General features: G+C 34.5%; 1 protein-coding gene across 1 annotated transcript in view; it reads right to left on the bottom strand.

The window, feature by feature from the left end:
* Positions 1-21,672, bottom strand: part of EYS (eyes shut homolog) — an 811,979-nt gene that overhangs the window by 244,457 nt on the left and 545,850 nt on the right. Inside the window, 2 exon segments of the mRNA XM_033053725.1 lie at positions 5,859-6,009; positions 21,543-21,634. Coding sequence (XP_032909616.1) covers positions 5,859-6,009; positions 21,543-21,634 — 243 coding nt within the window.

The raw sequence follows: 21,672 nt of genomic DNA, 5'->3' as shown, positions 1-21,672 counted from the left end.
TATTGTGAGCTAGAGCTTAAACTGATGGATCAGAAAATTCTTTAAATTATATCAAATATGAAATATTTTTTGGATAATAGGGAGATTTATGATCAAATTTAAAAAACAAAAAAACAAAAAACAAACCCCAAAAAGCCCCCCAAAACTCTATAACCAGACTGGCTAATAAATTATTTAAAAAAACATATGGTTTTCAATAGTTAAATATGGAAATTTTAGTTATGCTCTGGAACAACAGGAAATGCATGGACATTCAAGAACTGGCCCTTCTAAGCTCAAATAACCCATTCTTGCTTATACCACTAGGGTAAACAGTTGCAGCCATGTAACAATGTAGTATGCCTTGCAATCCTGTGACAGATTGGATGTTCTTTCCTTTGTTGGCTTCTCCAGGAATCTTCTCAGGCTGAACACAGTAGCCCAGGGAGCATTAATTGGGTCAGTACCACTGTAATTTGCTCACATCCAACAATTACAGTAGCAGGATGCTAAAGAATCATGTACATATTATATTATTATAAATTATAGTGTGAAAGTTGCTGTCAGAGCTCAAGATTTATCAGATAAGGTGAATGCCAGATAATCAAATCTAAAGCACTATGCACAGATTGTACTAAATTCTCCCACTGCTTTGCAATGCTCTGGCAAGGGAAATGGATCATAAACTGTTTCTAACTAGACAGTTACAGAGGGGTTACTGTTGTGTTAGTCTATGGAAGCACAGCAGCTGTAACATTGAGCAAATTGCTTTTGGATCATTCCAAATTAAGGGTCTGATTCTGTATTTTGTAACACCTGTTTCACACTGTCCATTTCTTCACTCAATGCCACTGAATTCTGTGGATGATTTATTAGAAGAGAAAAAAATGTAATTTTGTATGTTTTAGCAATTGATATTAAAATGTTTAAAACATTTTTATCTACATATGTATATACCTGAGAATATCTTAAAACTTGGCAGTACATATGGTTGTGATATCACATTATTTCTTTTTCATCGGAAAACTATATGTGTTCTTACACATGCACAGTGTATTTTACACATTTGTATTTAAAATACAAACCCACTAGACTACTGTGTTTTCCCAGTCTGAGTCTTTAACTGCATAATGATTTCCATCTCACCTTAGTTTCAACATTAACACACTATGATGCTGAGCATATCACTCAATCTGTTGCCATTTCCCAGTTGGTAACATATTGATGCCCACATATGTATTTGCCTTCCCTTAATATTTTATCTTTATTTAGAAGATTGCTCTCCTATTTAGAAGCTTATTTTCCTTCTGAAACTTTCCTGTTTTAATACTTGCAAGGTTTAATTATAGAGAACTGCTTGAATTGAAAAGGAATATAAAGATGTAATGACATTTCACATTCTCAATAATAAAATACTATTAAGTCTAGAAATAATAATTACTGGAACAATTACAGTAGCAGAAATAACAGTATTACTGCAATCAACTGCTGCTTCTGTAGGTATTTGAAAACAACCTTTAATTTCCCTTTGAGTATACCAATCTTCTCTGCAGAGAAAAGCTATTGTAAACAACAATACCAAGGCTAACATAAAATTAATTATTCTGAAACTTCTGAAATTTATCTGAATCTTGAGATTTCACAAATAATATCTTTTTTTTTTTTCAATTTGTGATAAAAAAGGGGTTTTTTTTCTGTGTGTAATTTGGTTTCTCTTCCTTTTTTGTTGATTTTTTTGTCTTAAAAACCAGTGATCACAAACAGTTTTTAAACCCCAATGTTTTAAACAGATGGTTGTCTTTAACAGTGCAACTGATTTTGCAATTTGCCTGTGGCAAGTCTGAACTATTCCCATCATATCCTTTACCAAAGAAATAGGATAGAATATAAAAATAAGTAATAAACTAAGCTGGCACAGAACTGAAGGGGACTTTTTCACTGTGGCGAGACTGGCGGACAAGATGTCTGCCAGCCAGCTATTTATAGTTTAGCTTCATTCTGACTGTTCAGCAATGACTTCCTAGACTGCCAGATGACTCCACTAAACTTTGCAAAGGACAGTTTACAGAGTCATAAAAAGAATTTCTTGCTGTGCATGAAACAAATTGCAGCCCTTGAACTTGGATAAATTGTTTCAGTGCAATATCTGTTACCTTGATCTCTACCCACATCGTCAGATCCTTCAAAATTCATACCAAGGCAAATGCTTTTTCCATCTTTGGTCTTCCTTTTTGTCATTTCTAGGGTAAACATAACATCACATTTGTTTTTTTTCCTGTAAGCTTTCAGAGGTAATGGAGAATGGCCTCATGATAACATCAGCCAGAGGTGTATTTATAAGCATCTTTCTGGATCCATGGTACTTTATATCTCTGGTTTACTTAAGTAGTCCATAACTTTATCTTGCTCTAGTTTTTCTTACCATCAGTTACAGACACTAGGACTGAGATCTGGGAGGTCTGAGATCTTCTGAATAGTGAAGAAATCTATTGGGTATTATGGCACTGCTTCCCCAGATATCACAGATACTCTTTGAATGCATCACTGCTTGAGGGTAAGGCTCTGATCTCCTGAAGACATTGGCAGAGACAAGAGAAATCAGTAGAATTGTTGCACCTTGCCTTATGTGTTGAGTGCACTTGGACTCTAACGAATACAAAATAATAAGCATACAGAAAAAAAAAAAAAGAAATATGTGGAAAGAATGCATGGACATTTCAGAGCTGATTAGGAAGATGTATATGAAGTCATCAGAGGAGACAATGTTTTACCCCGAGGGCTTTATAGGTCATCTCAAACTTCAATCAAAATGAATGGAGGAGCAATCTATCGTAGAAATGAATCATTTAACATGAGCCAATTCCAGTAATACGTGACTCCCATGTCAACAGTTTCTGGTACTGACAGCTAGAAGTTCCCATTAGTGAGAAACTGAAGCAGTCTAGGGTCTGAAGTCACTGTTCTCTGCAACTTCCACAATATTGGACAGTAGGAGAGCCAACAGCAGAGTGAACTACTCGCATGAGAGAAGGAGCTAAAACAAGGCAATGTATTATTAGGTGAATACTGCCGATATCACAAGGGTCATTATCAGATTTGACTCCAAGAGTGATCAGAGCACTTGTCAGAAAAAGCTGAGTCTCAGCTGGAGCAGAAATCTCCCTTGAAGCAAGCTGCAGGATGAAGGTCAGAAACAGATCTGTTCTGTTTCAGGGATTATGAAGGTTTTACAATAGAAGCCTGACTGCCTGGGTCTAAACTGATGGAAAAGAAACTTTCTGGAGTGGTTTCCTACTGCTGGGGTTGAAAAGCCCACATAAAGGGTACTTGGACAGGCAGTTCTCCATTCTCTGACAAAAGGGGGAAAAAAACCAGCATTTATAGACTATATTTGTCTTGGAGCCTACAGACTTTGACAGGGAAGCCAAGGAAAACTGAACTTCCCTAAAGCTAGAAAAACATAAAAAATAAGCAAAATAAGATACTAAGATCAAAATGAATACAAAAATCACAAATAAGCAAAGCAAATTAAGAGAAATAAAGGCCAAGGTCACCTCAAACAGAAAAAAAATCTCAGTGAAATACTAGAGAGGCAACTGAGAGTAGAGGATATATTCTTGCGTTTTTGGGGAATTTATAGGAACATATGCTTCCCAAGTACTAACAGGGGTTAAGTATCACCACCTTGAGCATTCGTACATGTCCCACATCTATTACCTAATTTAGATTACAATCATGAACCACAACATTTCACCTATTAATCCTGCATTAAAAATAAAACTGAACTGCAACATTCTCAAAGAAGGAAAGCCCATGTTGATATGACAATCCAAAGCATCCAGGCAAAATTTTTTAGCAATAAATTACCTTTAAAACATGGTGTTTCATTGCTATTTGAACTTCCCTAATTTAAATTTATTTTTCTGGATTCCATTTGGCCTTTAGCTAGCAAAGAGCTATTTTTCATCTCAAAATTTATTCTCATATACACATTATTACTATATCCCTCAAACAAATTGATTTTTTACCTGCTCCATAACACACTACGTGAATTGAACTTCTCTAAGCCTTCACTATAAATCCTTTGGGGTATCCCCCAAAAATTTCTCTTAGCTTCTAAAAGACAGGTCCTTTAAATATTGAAATGATAATTTTCATATATCTCATTACTATGGATACATTTTTGTAGTAAATAAAATTTTACGTAAAACTGAGGATAAAATATTCCAGACAAAGTATAGTTTGTGTACCAACATTTGAATTAAGGGACAAGTTCTGTAACTATGAATACTACATGATAAGTTCTTAGAATGTCAGTACAAGCTACTTAGAGATACACTTTTTGCGAAATATTTCACAGCCTAAAAAGCACTTACTCACAAGAACTTTTAAGTTGGATTTCAACAGTCTTGTCACATCATTGATTACTGTGAAATTTATTATAAGGTGAAAGCAATCTAGCAATGCTGTATTACAGTAGCAGTATTAAAAACATGCCAGTGCTTGAAATGACTCTGTTTGCCTCATGGTAAGATGACCTTCACTTATTGAAGAATGGAACAGAAATAAAAAGGTTAAATCAATTGCACAGGGTGAAGCCTACCCAAAAGTATGGTTTAAAAAATGAAAACTGGACTACCTATGCCCAGTTTTTACAGTGCACTGGAGAAACAAAAACCCTGAAGTCTAACTTTGCTGTAGTTGAGAGGTGACACCAATCCAAAGATCCTTGTTCAGATAATGAGACCTGCTCTACACCAGCTCAGTGCTAACAGTTTAATGTATTTCACAACACGGAAAACACAAACACTCACAGATAGTCTTTATTATGTAATGGTGAGCAGTTTTACATTCTGGAAGCACATTTGGGAATGAGACAAGAGAGTTAAATAGTCAGGTAGCAACTTAGGCTGGCTTTGGATAAGTGAAAATCAGAGACCTCCTTGGAGCTATGTGACTAGTCAGGTCACAGGCATCTTATGTCAAAAATTTAATTTAAAAAACTTGTACACAGGTATGACAATAGCCCCTTAGATGCTGAGGTGCACCCCATACTTAGACACCTGACAAGATGTAGAAGGCTGAACCAGCTGCATTAGGAGCTGTGCTGTACAGGGGCCACGCTGCTGGAAACTGGACTAAGTGTGCCATGGGTGTTTGCTGCCAGTCTCAAATGAGTTACAGGGCCTGGGCCTTTGATCAGTGTAAGCATGAAGAATTTGAGTGTCATAAACTGGAATAGAAATTGTTAGCTATACTCATGCTGCTTCGGAAAAAAAATAAATTGGAAATCACTTAAGTGATGTGCATCTGTGGCTGTGACTACTCTGCCCCAAAAAATCCTCCATAAGAGCAAGTGAGTAATGATCTGCTCGTCTCCAACTCTCTGCATGACCTTGTGGGTGTTCTTCTTCCCTGTCTCTGTACAAGCCCCACTGGAGATTACTTCTCATCCCTGCATAGGTGGCTACCCAAGCTGCATACAGGCCCCCCAAGCTCCTGTGCTATCTCCCATTGCAGAATCTCCTCACTCATGCAGAGTGTCCTTTGTTTTGGAAACCATGGCAGTTATACTTTTCACATCTTCATAGAACTAGCACCTGACGTAACAGGTACCTCCTCTAAATTTGATCATATTTGTTCCTTTATTCTGCCTTCTCAAGACAAATAGGATTTCAGATATTGACTTTAGACCATAATGCCCTTTTTGTTCACTTCCCAAAGTCCAACACATGAGCAAAACTCTGCAAGGGACCATGCTCATCCCTTAGATGTAACTCTCAAAAGCCGTATTTTTTATTTTTTGCATGGTTTAAATCTCTTCAGTTCTATTGTATTCAGTATGCCACTCTTAAAAATAATACAATTAAAAAAAATACCTGTTTTGCTGTATGAGGATGAGGCAAACCACCAACAAATATGGATCCTGTCTCAAGCCAATAAGAACTGGACCAGAAATTTCTAGTTATACTTGTATTTGAAGATAACTTCAGGATTGACATTTCTGCTTCACATGGTACCATGCCTTGCCTGCACAAATTCAGAAATAGGCACATTTTACCACGATATATTGTTTACATTGCTATCTATCTGACAAATTAATTAGGCTTTTACTAAACAAATAAGAAAGAAAATAAAGTAAATAGCTGTTTTGTATTATAGAACTATAAATATAAAAGAAGCTGTTTAAAAGCTGTAAGTTGACATGTCTTTGGGGTTTGAAATTCCATTAAAATGAAGCCATAATGTAAATCTGGGCAGATTAATTGCTAAAAAAAGCACCAAAGCACATAAATGACTGAATAAAAAGAGCTGGACAATTTTTAATAATAATAAGAAAACTTTGTAATTTGCAAAAGATACATCAAATGAACTGGAATTATTTTAAATATCCCTCTTTCTCATCACACACGCACAAAATACAAATCATAAAAGAAATATAAAACAAGCTGTATTTTAGAAAGTGCAGAGGTACTATAATAATCTGTAATACTTACCTTAAAAAGCATCACTCCTAAAGCTGAAGTCAGTAATATTAGGCCCAGAAATTAATATATACATTTTCATTTCCCTCCCCCATTCACATACCCTCTTAAAAATGTTTCCATTAACAACATGTATAAATTGTCAACAACAAACAGAAGGTACCAAGCAAACAATTAGGTTTCTTCCAATTTTTTTAAATGATGTAAAGGTCATTTGCATTCCAATACCCAACAGGCAGCAATCACTTTATCTTCATGTAAGAAACCCAAGAAGGAAATATCAGAACTAATCCACTCTTTTGTGGAGGAATTTCTTCCAGCCTATCCATCTCTCTGTACATGAAACAAATCACAGTTCAATCAGCTCTATATTTAAAGCTATCCAAGTGTCTTTGTAATAGGGGTGTCACAAAACATCTATGTGAAAATAGCATATTAAAAAAAACCCCCAAATCCCCACGCAAAACAAAAAAACCTCAAACCACAGACCAACAGCCCACAGCTCTGAAAAAGCAGGTTGGGTAGGATGCAGTAGGTATTGTATGAAATCAGTTTACGTCTGACAATGCAAAACAACCTTCTGAAAATTCTTAGAAAAAAGAGCATTTCAAGTTTTCTTAACTATATTCTGTCTTATGGTAATAAATGGATTGTCGCATATTATGTCATAAAATCCTCTGTGTGTTTTTGACAGACATAATGAAGAGCTAACATTAGTAACATTTGCAAACAGCTCTTTATGTTTTCCATGTAATTTTGTTTTGAGATACTTTCAGTACAATATGCAAACATGGTGATACATATTTACAGAAAGGCCTATAAATATTTGTGTATGCAAAATGGCCTGTCCATCCTAGGGCAAATAACTTCATGTGGAGAATAAAAAAATTTGGTTTGTTACTAGAATCAAGAATAAAGAAGAGAAATAATTTGGAGTTTTGATTCTGTGGGCTGAAAACTAGCATCTTAATGGATTGATTCAGGTTTATTTTTGGTTTTCCCTCACTTTTTTTTTTTTTTTTTTAGCTTGATAATTATAACCTAACATGAATGTGAAAAAGGAGCAAAATGCATCTAAAATCAAGGAAAGAAATATTTTTTCCTATCTTCTTTTTTTTGGATATTACTCAATGACTGTATGTCTTAGCACACACACAAGGTTCTGTAACAGGCTGTTTTAATTAATGACTTACAAAGGAAGGTTGCTGACAATGTGTGTAACTAGCACAATCATTCTCTGTAGCTCTGTTTGCAATGGTCAAGAAATTTTTAGTATTGTTTGGACATAGCATGGTATCTTGGATATATTTTGCTTGGATATATTTTGCAGAAAAGAGTGGCAGTGAGACTTTAAAGGAAAAATAATATGATTTTGTAAATATCTAAAATCTCCTCAAAAAATGATAGTGTAATCACTAATAAAATAATAATAAGATAGTAATATTTCAGAAATATTTTAAATCAGACATTTTTATGCAACATAATTCTTAATATGGAGTGGAAGAGGATCAGGGAGGAACTGCCAGGCTTTTCTTGTTTAACTACTTGACAGATGTGCTAAAATTGAAGTACAGCTACTCAAGAAACTTCTCTTCTGTTTTTCTCTTAATTACTATTTCTTCTACATCTTTTGAGAAGTTAATGCTGTAACTAGTTACATAACCATGTACATACTTCTACCACACAAACACCATATTGATGTAGTTTCTTTTCACATTAACCTTAGACATATTTTGTAACTTTTCCTTAGTAGCTTATATGATTGATATGTAAAAGTATTTTGGTGTGCATATATTAAAAGAATATTTTGAAATTAGTTCTCAATATTTTGTGTCAGAAAACAAGTTAATACAATTCAAAGCATGAGCTGCCTTTGCCCTAAGCTTGTTAGAATGTCAGCCATGCACCTCTGATTGTGTTTGATTGACTCTAGCAGGGTCTGGCCAAATTAGAATAATGACTTCAAACCATTATTGTTTAGCATTTGCTGATGATACAATCACTGGGTCATATATGCACTCTATGAAATTTCCATCAGGCTTTTAAAATACTTTTTCTACAATCAGCACATTGGGTGCTTTAAAGGTCAAGTAAGAGGACAGGGCTTTTTGCATAATTATAAATGTGGAAATGCATGCAGCAAATCTCAAGCACTTTTGCTGGGTAAGCTACCAGTAATTGTGCCTCAGTCCAAGCCATCTGTAATAGTTCACAATTCCCTCATTTGTAATCACACAAATGTAGTGATTAAATACTGGTCTATTAATTATAACCTGGAGATGAATTCTGTCTAAACAGTACTAAATCCGTGGCTCAATGCCCTGCAGGTTAGAATGATGGAAAGGTCAGACAATAATTTGATAACTATTGATATAACAGTCCCTAAACATGGCAATGCCTGTACAAAATCCAATTCTTTTTACATAATGTCTTTACCTTCTCACATTTTTCATTGGTGTTTAAATGACATTTTTAGTATTATCATAAAATGGTAAAAAAGTAACAAAACAAATGGTGGAAGAGGAGGAGGGAAAGGGGGATGTTCAGAAAAAGTAGTGTGTCAGTCATGCTGTGCATCCTTATTGGGAATAAAAACTCTTCAACTTTTTTTTCCTGATAGAAAAGGAAAATCTTTTGTTCTAGAAACAAGATTGAAACTTTCATCTGTCTCCAGAAATTTCACTTGAATGTAGCAATGCTAAAAAACAATAAATATTTCACTAATACCACTGAATTGGTATTAAAACTATAGGTTGTAATATTAGCATTCAGTCTATTAAACAAAAGCAACAAGATATTTAAAACGTCTATACCAAATATGAGTTGTGAACCACCAGAAGAAGTTTTATTATCATATATTATAAAACAAATAATCCCTAATTTCCCCAATTGTATTGAAGGCAACTGTTTAATTAAAGCTAAGAATGTATTTCACTTTCATTATATTAAGTTTTATTTATAGATTCCTTAGCTTAAAAAAAGACAACTTGTTTTTTACTCAGTATCTGGAGGTTTTAATTTTCTGGTATCATACTCAAACTCTTCCTTGCAGTAGAATATTTATTTTTTGCAAAATTATAACAAAACAATAAACCTACTGTCACTACAATCAAGTGAAATTTTTTGCTAATGCACATTTAGAAGATTGAATAAATTTTGACCTAGAACTGGTTTTGAAATCTTTATGGCCTTTCAAAGGTGTTTGAGGTAATTTTAGACCTCTCTACTCAGAAAGTTTTGCAGGTTTCAGTGCTGGAGATTTTCAAAATCTGAATAAAGCACTGAGCAACCTGTTCTGACCTTGGCTGGCCCTACTTTGAGCAGGACGTTGGGCCAAAGACCTCCTGAAGTCCTTTTTGGCCCAAAACACCCTACAATTCTACATTCCTAAGACATCTTCCTTCAGCAAAAAATAAACCCCAGCAATTCCAGACTGAAAACATTTAGAGAATAGGGCAGAATCTCTAATTACTGGTGGTAGATTTATCTAGACAGAATATATATCAGTTCACTCACAGTCACTACGTTTTCATTCTGCAGAAAAATGCATAAGTTGAGACTGTGGGTGCTGACTTTGTCCTGCTGAGACACCAGGTAACACACACTTCCATGTTGCAGATGAACTAATTAGTCAACAACTTTCTTTTTCTCATTTCTCTGATAGCATCCTTCCTGGGACTGAAGCTGGTTTCTTGGTCTGGTCTTAGAGTTAACTTTATGGTCTGGTCTTAGATTTAACTGTGATTTAGCTAAACAAATAAGAACAATGAAACTAATGACACAAATTTCTCTAATAATGCATTGGAGGGAGGAAATGAACTTTGTTTCATATCCTAAGGAATAAATAAAGATAGTATCCCCTTTTCTTTTCACAGAAGTTATGCTTACACTACTGCACTAAAGTCCACAACTTGAGTTCAAATTCTGACATGGAATCATCCGTATTTTGACAAAGTTACCACTGTTTCTGTTACAGTTACTATGGAAGTTAGATATTATCTTCAATTTTGAAACTTATAAAGTTCACCGGTTAGTGCAAGTCAGGAATAATTTCAAACTCACCTTATCAAACTAATTTACTGTAAAAGTTTTGATAGACATGACCTTGCCAGTTGGCCTCAGTCCAGAGACTAGCCCTCAGATTTTAGTTTAATTTACTACTATAGATATAGCTAAAGAAAAAACAACTATCTGTGCCTCTGGCCCTTTCTGTCTTTGCAGTTTCTTGCTTCTAGTTTCTTGCTGCTCACATCATACCAACCATAGATACTACTTACAGAAATTAAACTTAGAAAATTATGTGCACTTATTTAAAGTTGATGTTGATGCAAGTGTCACTTAGGGAAAAGTTTGGCTCAAATGAGAGTACTGTATTCAAATATTCAGACAGCAGAAAGTTTAGAGTTGGATTTAGACTTTTAACACTGTAATTTAGACTTCATCTTTTTTTCATTAAAAAAATAGCTACATTGTGGGCATTCATATTTACGTGAGCTCTGCAAGCCAACATTATTTGTAATCTCTATACCCTGTATGTTTTCCCCTTAATATAAGTTCTATGCTTATGACATGTGACCAAAGCAGCCACAGAACACTGAGCCCACTTTTAATATCCATAAGTACCCTTTAATGTTCCATAGAAAATAATACAGAACAAAACCTGATGTATTGTTATAGGCCTGTTATTAGAGTGCTATTTTACTGGGTTTGTGTTTTTGTCCCTGTAATAAGCTGCTTCAGAAGATAACAAAGAAAATTTTAATTCTTATAAGAGACATTAATGATCTCTTTTGAGATCCAAAGCAAAATAAAGTAGCTATGACAGAAGCATTTTTCACATTTTTTAGTTAAGCAATCAGAGGAAGGAAACATCACAATACACCACAGATTTGCCACTTGATTATTTTAAATTTTAATGTCAGAGTGTTTGCTTTAAGGTAGAGTTCTGAGAATGCGTAGACTATGATTTGTACCGAAGTGCAGCATGAATAAGTAAGCTTTTATCTTTAAGAGGTTATAAAACAACAGTTTGCATCAAACTAATTGGTGGTATTAAATAACTATTAACTGTTATTAGAATCAATTTAGTATAATTAAATACAGTGTGTTCAATGACATTACTAGGAAAAGGAAGTTGCTTATTCTCTGTTGATTCATAAGAGGTTTGTGAAAAATAGCCACTTTGGAAAATTAAAAAATAAGTGCAACATCTTAAGCTTTGATTTCATAATGGGTTTTGATATCGATTAAGGGGTTTTTTTTTCATATTGCATTGATGCAAACTAAAATAGCATTACTTAGCTGAAAAAAGTGCCATACGTTTTAAACTTTCGTTTTAGTAGAAGATTTGATCAGTGCAGGGTGAGGTTTTTCCCTGTACTCAGACAGCTATGTAAGCAGAAAGTCTATTTTCACTATTCTCAATTTCTGGAAACTAAATGTAAGATACAAAAAATATGAGTGTCAAGCTTCTCTGACATAATTTCTAGGTCTAATCTATTTCCACTATTCCTTTCTCTGTGAAATCTTAATTCTTGCTGAATGAGGAAAGAAATTTCTGTAGTGACTTCAGAATAGCAAAAGGTATTTTGCCATATCTGGCAATGCAGGACCAAGATCTTTTCTACACACTACAAAAGGGGAATCATCCTGTAACATCAATAGTATAACCCCTTGATTGTTTACTGACAGAAATTTTGTTTCTGTAAGAAAGTTAAATTGATCATTTTAATAAGTCAAACTTCAAGATAACATTTTAAATAAATAAGTTAGTGGAGGACTGTGAATATATACAATAGATATTGTGGAGCCTGGATAAAATCGCTGGCATCTTATATAGTTACAGGTGTGGTTTGAATGGTAGCTTAGGCAAGGGAAACATGGGTCAGCAGCCAAAATAGAAAGAAGAAGAATGTAGTGGTTTAAACATAGAAAAAACAACCAAGCCTTTTGAGGCCAAAAGTGCCCCTTTGAAGGCATTCTGAATTGTCTCCCTTTTGTTAGAGTAACTTGTCCAAAAAGACATGAGTCCCCTTTTTAAGGATAGACTTTATTTAGCACACAAGATAATTAGATTCTTAAAAGGTTATTTTTTTTAAAATAATGAAAATGTAGCAAGAAGAGTGATTAAATAAAGGTCTTGAAAGCAAATTTATTCTCTAATTTGAAATAAAATTTCTACTAGAAATTTAGTTGGTCCTAAACAAAATCCTCCTTACATGGCCTTACAAGGCTCACCTTAGTGCTTGCCTCCTGTAGCAGGCAGACTGTCTTTTTTTTCAGGATTTTCTGTCTGAGCTAGTGCTACAGACTCTCTGCAAGCTCTATCCTGCCCTTCAGGGAGAAAGAGCTTATTTGCTTTCAGAAGAGGTGCAATCTCCCTGCCTCCAGATAATTCTGACTGAAAGGGATTCATGTGGGATAAAGCAGAAAGCCAGCTTCCTTCTTGCTAAGTAGGAGTTCCAGTGTGCAGAATTCACACAGCACTGTCTGAGTAAACAAGACTGCTGTACTGCTTGTCCTATTCTATGCATATCCTGCTTTATTCAGTAGAGAAAAGGATTGCTTGCACCATCTTTGAAATGCTCATGCTGCCTTATATCTGCTGCAGCAAAATGACTTCAATAAAAATGTACGTCTTCAGGTTTCTGGATACAATGTGCAGTGCCTATTTGCATTTTTCTCCCACTACATAACCATCTAATCATTTTTATTTCTCTGTTTTCTGGACATGTCTCAAATAACAGAGTGGTGAAATGGTATCTAGCAGATAGAGCTCTGAGGTGAAAGTGAATAGCACCTCTTATATGTCTGTGCTGCTGGCTCAGACCTGAGCATTACCTCAATGCCTGAGAGATAGGGTTAGCAGGGTCAGAAGGGAATCTTTACTCACCTTTTATTTTCAGTTTTTTACTGAAGTGCTGGCTGGGATTTGCCAGAGAGACTGAGCTGTATACATAAACTGCTCACCAATGCTGTGGGTTTAGGAAGCGGTGACCACAGCATAGTGTATCTTAGGAAAATATTTAATAGAAGGGCTTGATTTAACTGAAATCTATGTTTTTCATAGACTTTAAAAATTGATCATTTAAGATATTTGATATTTAAGATATAGATACTAAGATATTGATATTTAAGATATAGAAGAGGTCAAATTAGTGGTACCTTGGTGGTCAAATAAATGTTCCCTTCTGGCCTGAAAATCGAAACCCAAGAAATTTTAGAAATTTTAACTTAGATAAAAATGGTAGCTTATGTTACCTTATGCTGTTGTGTTCAAATAATGTCATATGTTTATCCATAGAGAGACAAAGGAGTTCCATAAAATATTTTTTAAAACTTACACTTCCTTAGCTTATTTACTAGCTAGTATAGTTACTCCTTATAAATATGCATATAATTTATAAAATATATTGATATCGCATGTGAAAACCTGAGTACTTAAAATCACTTTGTTTACAAAATCAAAGGCCTCAGTGCATTCAAGTGTGTGAAAAGAAATACTAGATTATGTATATTATGTGTGTTAGGTCTGATTTCCTAAAACCAAAATCCATTCAGAAATAGGATACTGTTGAATTCTATTACTTTTTACAAGGAAAAAAAAAAATTTAAAAATCAGCTGATAATGTTTCTACTTTATTTTTTAAAAAAAGCAATTTGAGTTATTCTGGAAAGAAAATTTTGAATGTTCTGCAAAATTAATAATGTGAACAATAGAGTTAAGAACTATTGTATAGGTCACATGGGATAGAACAGGATTTAAATACTCTTAAACAGAGAACCAGCTAAAGACATATCCCGAGGAAAAGCCTCCAGCAAACACATAAACTGTTTAGACAGTATCTCTCACAGATTTAGCATTTGCTCATGCAGCAGTCAGAAAGAGAGGCAAGTTGTTTCTTCACTTTTAATAATAAATATAGACAAAGAAAGGTAATTTCTAGTAAGGAAAAGAAAAACAACTTCTGAATCTAGAGTTAAAATACACTTTTGTTTTTCACAATAAAGACACTTTAAAAAGCAGTAGAACCCTTAGCTGTGGTACAGTAGTTCTACTATTGAAGTTTAAGATGTTCTCTTTAAAAAAAATAATTCAGCCTAACTGGTATTTTAAAAATATCTTAGATTAATAGAACATGACTGCAGTGATGCACTTTACTTGAAATTTATTTTTGGTATTTGTGCACAAAAATTATCTTCAGCTACAGAAATCTATACTTGTTCACAAAGGAAACTGGGTAAATATAAACCCATAGATGATCTGTCTCTTTCTTTAATAATTTTTCAGCAGCAGATATAATAGATGCATTCTCCTATTCAACCTATATATGGACCAACCTATGTATGGATCAGTTTTCTTATCTGTGCTTTTTATTGAGATGCTGCTATTGCTCTCTAGCATCTACAGAATAATTCTTTCCACATACTCTAAGTCATTAAAAAGAGAGAATTATCATAGGATAATACAATAATTAAGGTTGGAAAAGACCTCTAAGATCACCCAGTCAAACCATGAACCTAATATTTCAAAGTTCATCAGTAAACCATGTCCCCAGTGATGATGACTCAACCACCCACTTCTTTGGGCAGCCTTTTCCAATGCTTAACAATGAACACCATGGAGAAATTTTTCCTAATATACTTCCCCTGGTACAATTTGAGGCCATTTCCTCTCTTGTTACTTGAGAGAAGGGAGTGACCTGACCTGGCTGCAACCTCCTTTATGGTAGTTATTGAGAGCAGCACAGTGTCCCCTTAACCTCCTTTTCTTCCAGCTAAACAACCCAGCTCCCAAATAGAAAGATACATTAAAGTACATTTAAATAATAAAGTATTTATGAGATAAAGTAAAAAATAAAATTAGTCATAGGAGGGAATATTATTGGCTTGGTTCCTCCTCTACTTATCTGTGAAAGGATTAAAATCAAATTAATTCTCTCTAAATGTATTGTGCACGTTAACAGAATTAACTGGAAAATACATATATTCTGACTAGCAAGATTTCAAAACTTTTCCTCTATTTAGTATATTTTGGTTCTTATTTGGTTTCAGTTTCACAGTTCATAAATCAAAATCTCATTTGATTCTGTTACTTCAATCCAGCATTTCCATTTCTGTGGTACTGTTATGCTCTGCTAGTGGCAGTAATAGTATCACTGTGTAACAGAAATCTTCAGCCCTTAGAAATTAGCTGTCCACTTTTTGAGCTACTTGTGCCAGTAGTCAATCTATGCTGCTACCAAGTATTTTTTTTTTCCTTTCACAAGTATTTCATAATACCCATTTTGGGGATATTGTTCCTTTTTCCTGCTCATCTGTGTGATAGTTACCATAGGTATTTGACATTAAATTTCTTTATCTTTGTCCAAAATCTCCAAACCAAAATGAAAGAAGAATCGTTCCAATTTTTTTCATACGTTGTGATGAACTCATTTCTATTTTTCACTTTACAAATCTGGGTCTTGACATCAGTATCAGTATTTCTAACATTTTAATTATTTTCATTCCACATTTAAATGAAAATGCCTGTATTTCTAAACTGTGTTCTCAAACCATTTTTTTTCAGTGACTTAGCATCTCTGCAGTGTATATTGGACATTAAGTAGCAGATACAACCTACTTAGGACTCAACATACAGTGAAATTAAGAAAATACAAATGTCACTTTATTACCAGAGTTAATACATCATAAATAAATTGGAATAAGTATAATAACCTGTACTTTTTCCAAGCAAGCTCCACTTACTGGGAAAAGCTTCAGACCATATAAAAATTAGAAATTATTAAATAACTCAGCACTTTCACTGCTAGTTTTACACTAGGTACTTTTGGAGGGACTGAAAAAAAAGACCAACACAACTGTGGCTAAGAAAGTATGTTTGTGAGGACCCTCTCAATGGCCAGTTTAGAGGTCCAGCAACTTCCTATCTTTTGTATTGGTAACAAATATAAAACAAGCTAAACCCTGCGGGGTCCAAGTACTTAAACTTCTTTCAGCTGATGCAAGTCCATTGACAGCTTGCTTGGGAGAGGCAAAGAAAATTAAAAGACCCTGAAGAAATTTTATACCAAGAATATATTTGCCATTGCACTTTATTAAATACAGTTCTCTAACTAAACAGTAGTAATTGCTAATAATATCTTTTGACATACACTGTTTTTTGAGGATATGGACCATTAAGCATGTTTTCATTAAGCAGAGTATATGAAATTTACAGGATACATGAAACAACAGATGAGTGACTTCTTCACCCATATGCTGTTATGCTAAAAATGAAGGTCAAAGTTCTGCACCTTTGTGATGAAATAAAAATAGGAATTTATAATAAAATTGAAACAATCAGAACCAAAGACAAACAGAGAAGCATCTGCAGTATTTGCTACTCACTTTATCTATCATATGCTTATCTTACCTGCCTAAAAGCCCTAGGGAAAATATGAGGTTTGTAGCATATTTTGAAGGATAATAAATACAGCATACATCACACCATATGGATTATCTCAAACCCTCATAAAAAGCTGTCAAAACCAAGCAATATACAAGCTCCCGAGTGAGCATATGCTGCATTTTGGCATGATTAGAAAGTTCTTTTTCAGACTAGAGGAATCAGAAAATTTTTACATCTCAAAAGCAAGACAATCAATCATTAAAAGGTAACTAGAGCAAAGCTCAAATTACAAACAATAGGACTTAAAGGAGAGGAATAAAACACACTTTGAAATGCAATTGCCAGATTTTGCAGTCAGTTTCTGACGGAGCACCTACACCAGATTTTAATGCTAATGATCCTAATAATCTCAGACAATTAAAAAAATTCAAAGTAGATAGGTTCAAAGAATGAAGTTGTATTCATGACATCTACTGTGTAATCAATTTATAAGTGGACAAATCTGCTAAAGCAATTGACAATTATGGTCTGAGACTAAAATTTAAAAAAAATACCTGTTTATATATAATTGAGGAAACTATTTTTAGCAATACGGAAATGGAGAATATGGGGCCAAGAAAAGGCAAGTTTCTAATATTGCTGACGCAGTTTGGTTTGTTTCTGCAATACATATTATTTTATCAACATGTTTTAATAACAAATATTGAAGAAGAAAAATCTTAAAGCAGTTAATGGAAGCAGTTTTCTAAAGGCTGGAATGAGAAGACTGTGGTTGAACATCCTCTGCATTGCCAGTAAGAAAATTGTATCTTCACTACAAAACCAAACATGTAAAACTTCCGGTACTTGAGTCTAACATTTCCCTCCCTTCATAATATCCTGCAGTAATCCAATCCCTGTGGGGTATTGCTCATATCCATTTTTCACTGAAGCTCGCCCACTTCCCTGATAACATTCTTAAGAAAACCAAAAGAATTGTCAGAAATGTGGGTGAAACAGCTGCAATGAAGTTTCATTAAAAGGCTTAGTACACAACTACAGTAGTTTACACATGAAATTGAACTGTCAGGCACTGCTCTGAGGCAAACCTTTGCAATGGTTTTAGCAGCCAATGCCACAAATCAGACTAATCTGATGAAAAAAGTAATATCCTAACCCAAATTATCCAAGATGTCCCAGATTTTGAAGTAAATATATATTAATATATTGTACCAAAATTTCTTAAATTAATACAGTTTTACCCGTCACAATATTCCATCATAATGAAAAATGTACTTCAGCAATGCTGCTATTTTTCTTTTGGCATGAATATCGTGATGAACTATGAAAACTGGATAAAGGACATTGTCTGACAGTAATATGCACGTTTATTTACAAATATTAGATGATGTGACCTTTCTTTTATTCACACAAGGAATTATTTCTGGGGGATAAAGGAAGCAGTAAAATGTTCTCCTGTAAGCAGAAAAGGAAGATACTATCACTATCTACGATTCACTGTTCTTAAACTTGTATTAAACAGCACTCACTACTTTTAAGTCTATCTTCATTTACTATGATATTGTAGAGGCAGCAAACTCTTTGAAGATGTCTTATCTTCAGTAGCTGAAATGCATTGCTTTTCCATTGAAAAGACAAAATCCTTTCCATCACAGGACTACATCAAAGAGCTCCAAACAATTAGAATTACATTAAACAATAAAAATTAAAAAACAAAAACCAAAGACAATCCCGTGTGTATATCCCCTATGTTACAATATGCAGTATCTCCTACATTCCTATTTAACCTCACCGATTTCCCAGATAACATTGTTCAAACATTAATTTATTTGTCTCACTGAAAATCAGTTCTGAGAAGATTAAATGTTTGCAAGCCTCTAGAAAGTTGCTGAATAAGTTGCAGCAATTTTTCACCAAAGTTATTTTAATCTTTATTTTGCTGTATTTTGCTGCAGTTGATTGAATGAAATGGTAACTTTATAAAACAATTAACACGTATTTCAAGACTGACTTTATCAAACCTATTTGTCAACAATATATATTTAATTGTCAATAAAGTAAAAAAATTGTAAAGCATACATACAGGACATATACTTTATAATTAACTCAAGCACATGAGAAAATGGATGAGATGACAGTGAGATGCAACTCCAAATCTTTCTGACATCTACATCACTAAGATTTTGAATCTTAGAATCATGTAATCACAGAATTTTTTAAGTTGGAAAAGATCTTTAAGACCATCAAGATGAACTGTTAAATCAGAACTGCCAAGTCCAACACTAAACCATAGCCCTAACTGCCATGTCTACATGATTTTTAAGTATCTCCAGCGATGGTGACTTGGCCACTTCCCTGTGCAGCGTCTTTCAGTGTTTTATAATGTTTTCTGTGAAGATTTTTTTCCAAATATCCAGCGTAAACATTCCTTGGTGCAACTTGAGGCTGTTTCCTCTTGTCTGATTTCTTGTTAGTTGGGGAAAGAGACTGATCCCCACCTCACTATAGCCTTTTCTGGGGGAGTTGTAGGGTCTCCCTTCAGTCTCTTTTTCGCCAAGCTGAATGGCCCCAGTTCCCTCAGCCACTTCTCCTAAGACTCACACAATTTGCCTTGACCCATTGATTCAGTGATCCCAGATCCCTCTGCAGCACTTCCTTACCCTCCAGTGAACCAACACTCCCACACGACTTGCTGTCATCCTAAAACAACATCCAGAACAAAATTTCCAGTCTTCTAAAGCGAGTATAATGTAACTAGCTATGTAACTAGCCTGAATCCCATAAATCCCATAAAGGTATGCATGCCTTTTATTCAGCAGGAAAAGTAAGTGTGGCCCACTTCCTGAACTGTCCTGAAATAATTTCCTGCAAGCAAAAGTAAGTTCTTTTCTTTGTAGGCTCAAAAGGAAAAGCAAAATGCAGGGATTTGGTTTGTATTTTTCATCACAGGCTATTGTCATGGGCTGGTTTAGAGACTCAAATTATTTTCTGCTTGATGAAGTAGGGGGGAAATGCATAGAATAAGTGTATTCACACCATGGTAATTAGTGGATATCTGAGGGATGGCAGTGACATAGCAGTTTGAATGCTTCAGTGCCAGGAGAAAGGCTGTTTTTGTAGAGACTTCCACACTACTGAGCGTTCAGATATTTACACTTTGGCTACCTTCAGGATCTTAAATCTTTCTTAAAATGAACAACAAAGGAATAACAATTGAATTCTAATGGATTTAAACTATCTAAGTAACTAGAAATTTCATGTCTCCATTCCTTATCCCATTTCTGTCTCTCTTGGGATTTGTCTTCTTTGGGATCCTCTCTTAGTTGTCTTTAATGGGCTTGCAGAATATTTGAGTATGAATCTCTATTCATACAGAAGCTGCTTTATGATTTTATCATCTTTATAGCTCTTCTCTAAAAACTATTTTCCAATTTATTTTCTCCATTTTGATATGGAGATGGAGTCATAACCAAGAAATAAACAGAACCCTGTATGTTATTAGATTTTAGAGAATCTCAATTTTATCAATGTCATAGAGGTACTGTGTTCCATTTCTTCCTGGTCACAGAGAAGCTTACACTTGCTTTTAGCTACCATTAGCATGGTTTGGTTTATGGTGTTCCTTTTTGGGTGATAAGCCCAACCACAGTGCATTAATTTTATATTACTGAGTGGTTCAGACCATGAGTGTGGTTTAACTTGCTGGAAAAAAACTATGGTAGTGATGGTAACAAATTTTGGTTCTCCCCACTGAGTACTCACTGCCACAGCTGGCAGTAAGGTACAGTATAATGGATACACACTCCACTACATCTCCCATGGAAGGAAACAAGGACAATGTAGTGCTGAAAAAGTTCTTCATTTAACAATGTTTGGACAGATATAGTTATAAAAAGCCTATTCCAGTAAAAGGTTTTTGTTCCTTCTGCACTCCTCCACAAACTTTTTAAGGACTAACCTACTCCTGAGAGACAAGCAGAGAGCTAGCTTGCTTTCTTCTTGCTGGACAAGATGACTGGACTTATTTTAAACTACCTGATAAGAATTAGGCATCCAGAGAGCAGACTAGATGCCTAACTTTCCTATAAAGTAAACCCAAAACTTTCGCTTCCTAGCTGTTGATTCTATGAGAACAGACATTTGGTCATTAGATACATCTATATGCAAAAACTGTGGAAAGCCTTCTTCCTACTGCATTTTCCTACTTAATTTTCTTTTCATTTTATTCTCCTTCAGTTGCAAGTATTGTTACTTTTTCAGGAATAATATATCCTATTACGAGTTGAAAGTCCGTGACAGCAATGAATCCATAGTGCTGCTTCTGCCTATTTATTTTTCAAGATATTTCTATAAGTCACACTCTAATTGTTGGAAATTCAACTATTTTCTGGACTGAGTAGCTTGGAGCTGCTGCACAGCCTCTTCCCTGACTGAATGTTTATGTTTGCTACAGTAAATTATTTATACATTTTTTTTCCAATAAGCACATCAGGGATGTGATGAGCACTGTCCAACTGTACTTCGAAACATTATTTCCAAGAATGTGTTGTGGTCCAGACTGCCATAACATGATTTTACTGTACATGTTCAGGTATCATATTTAATGAATTATAATATCTGTGGAATTTACTAACTGTCCAAGCTAGGTGATCTTTGAAACATGATAAAAAAGACAACAGTAAATTTACCTAATTTGCACATTATACCGGTGTCCATCGTCCACTCGAGCAGTGGTAGTGATGTTTTTCGCTTCTGCTGCTTCATCACATAAATACTGGTACTACAGAGTAGGAAAAGGTTTTAATTAAATTATTTAAT

Source organism: Catharus ustulatus, chromosome 3 (assembly GCF_009819885.2).
Source record: "Catharus ustulatus isolate bCatUst1 chromosome 3, bCatUst1.pri.v2, whole genome shotgun sequence".
NCBI classification, from domain to species: Eukaryota; Metazoa; Chordata; class Aves; order Passeriformes; family Turdidae; genus Catharus; species Catharus ustulatus.
The sequence above is the reverse complement of the archived record's forward strand: the minus strand, read 5'-3'. Positions and strand labels throughout refer to the sequence as shown.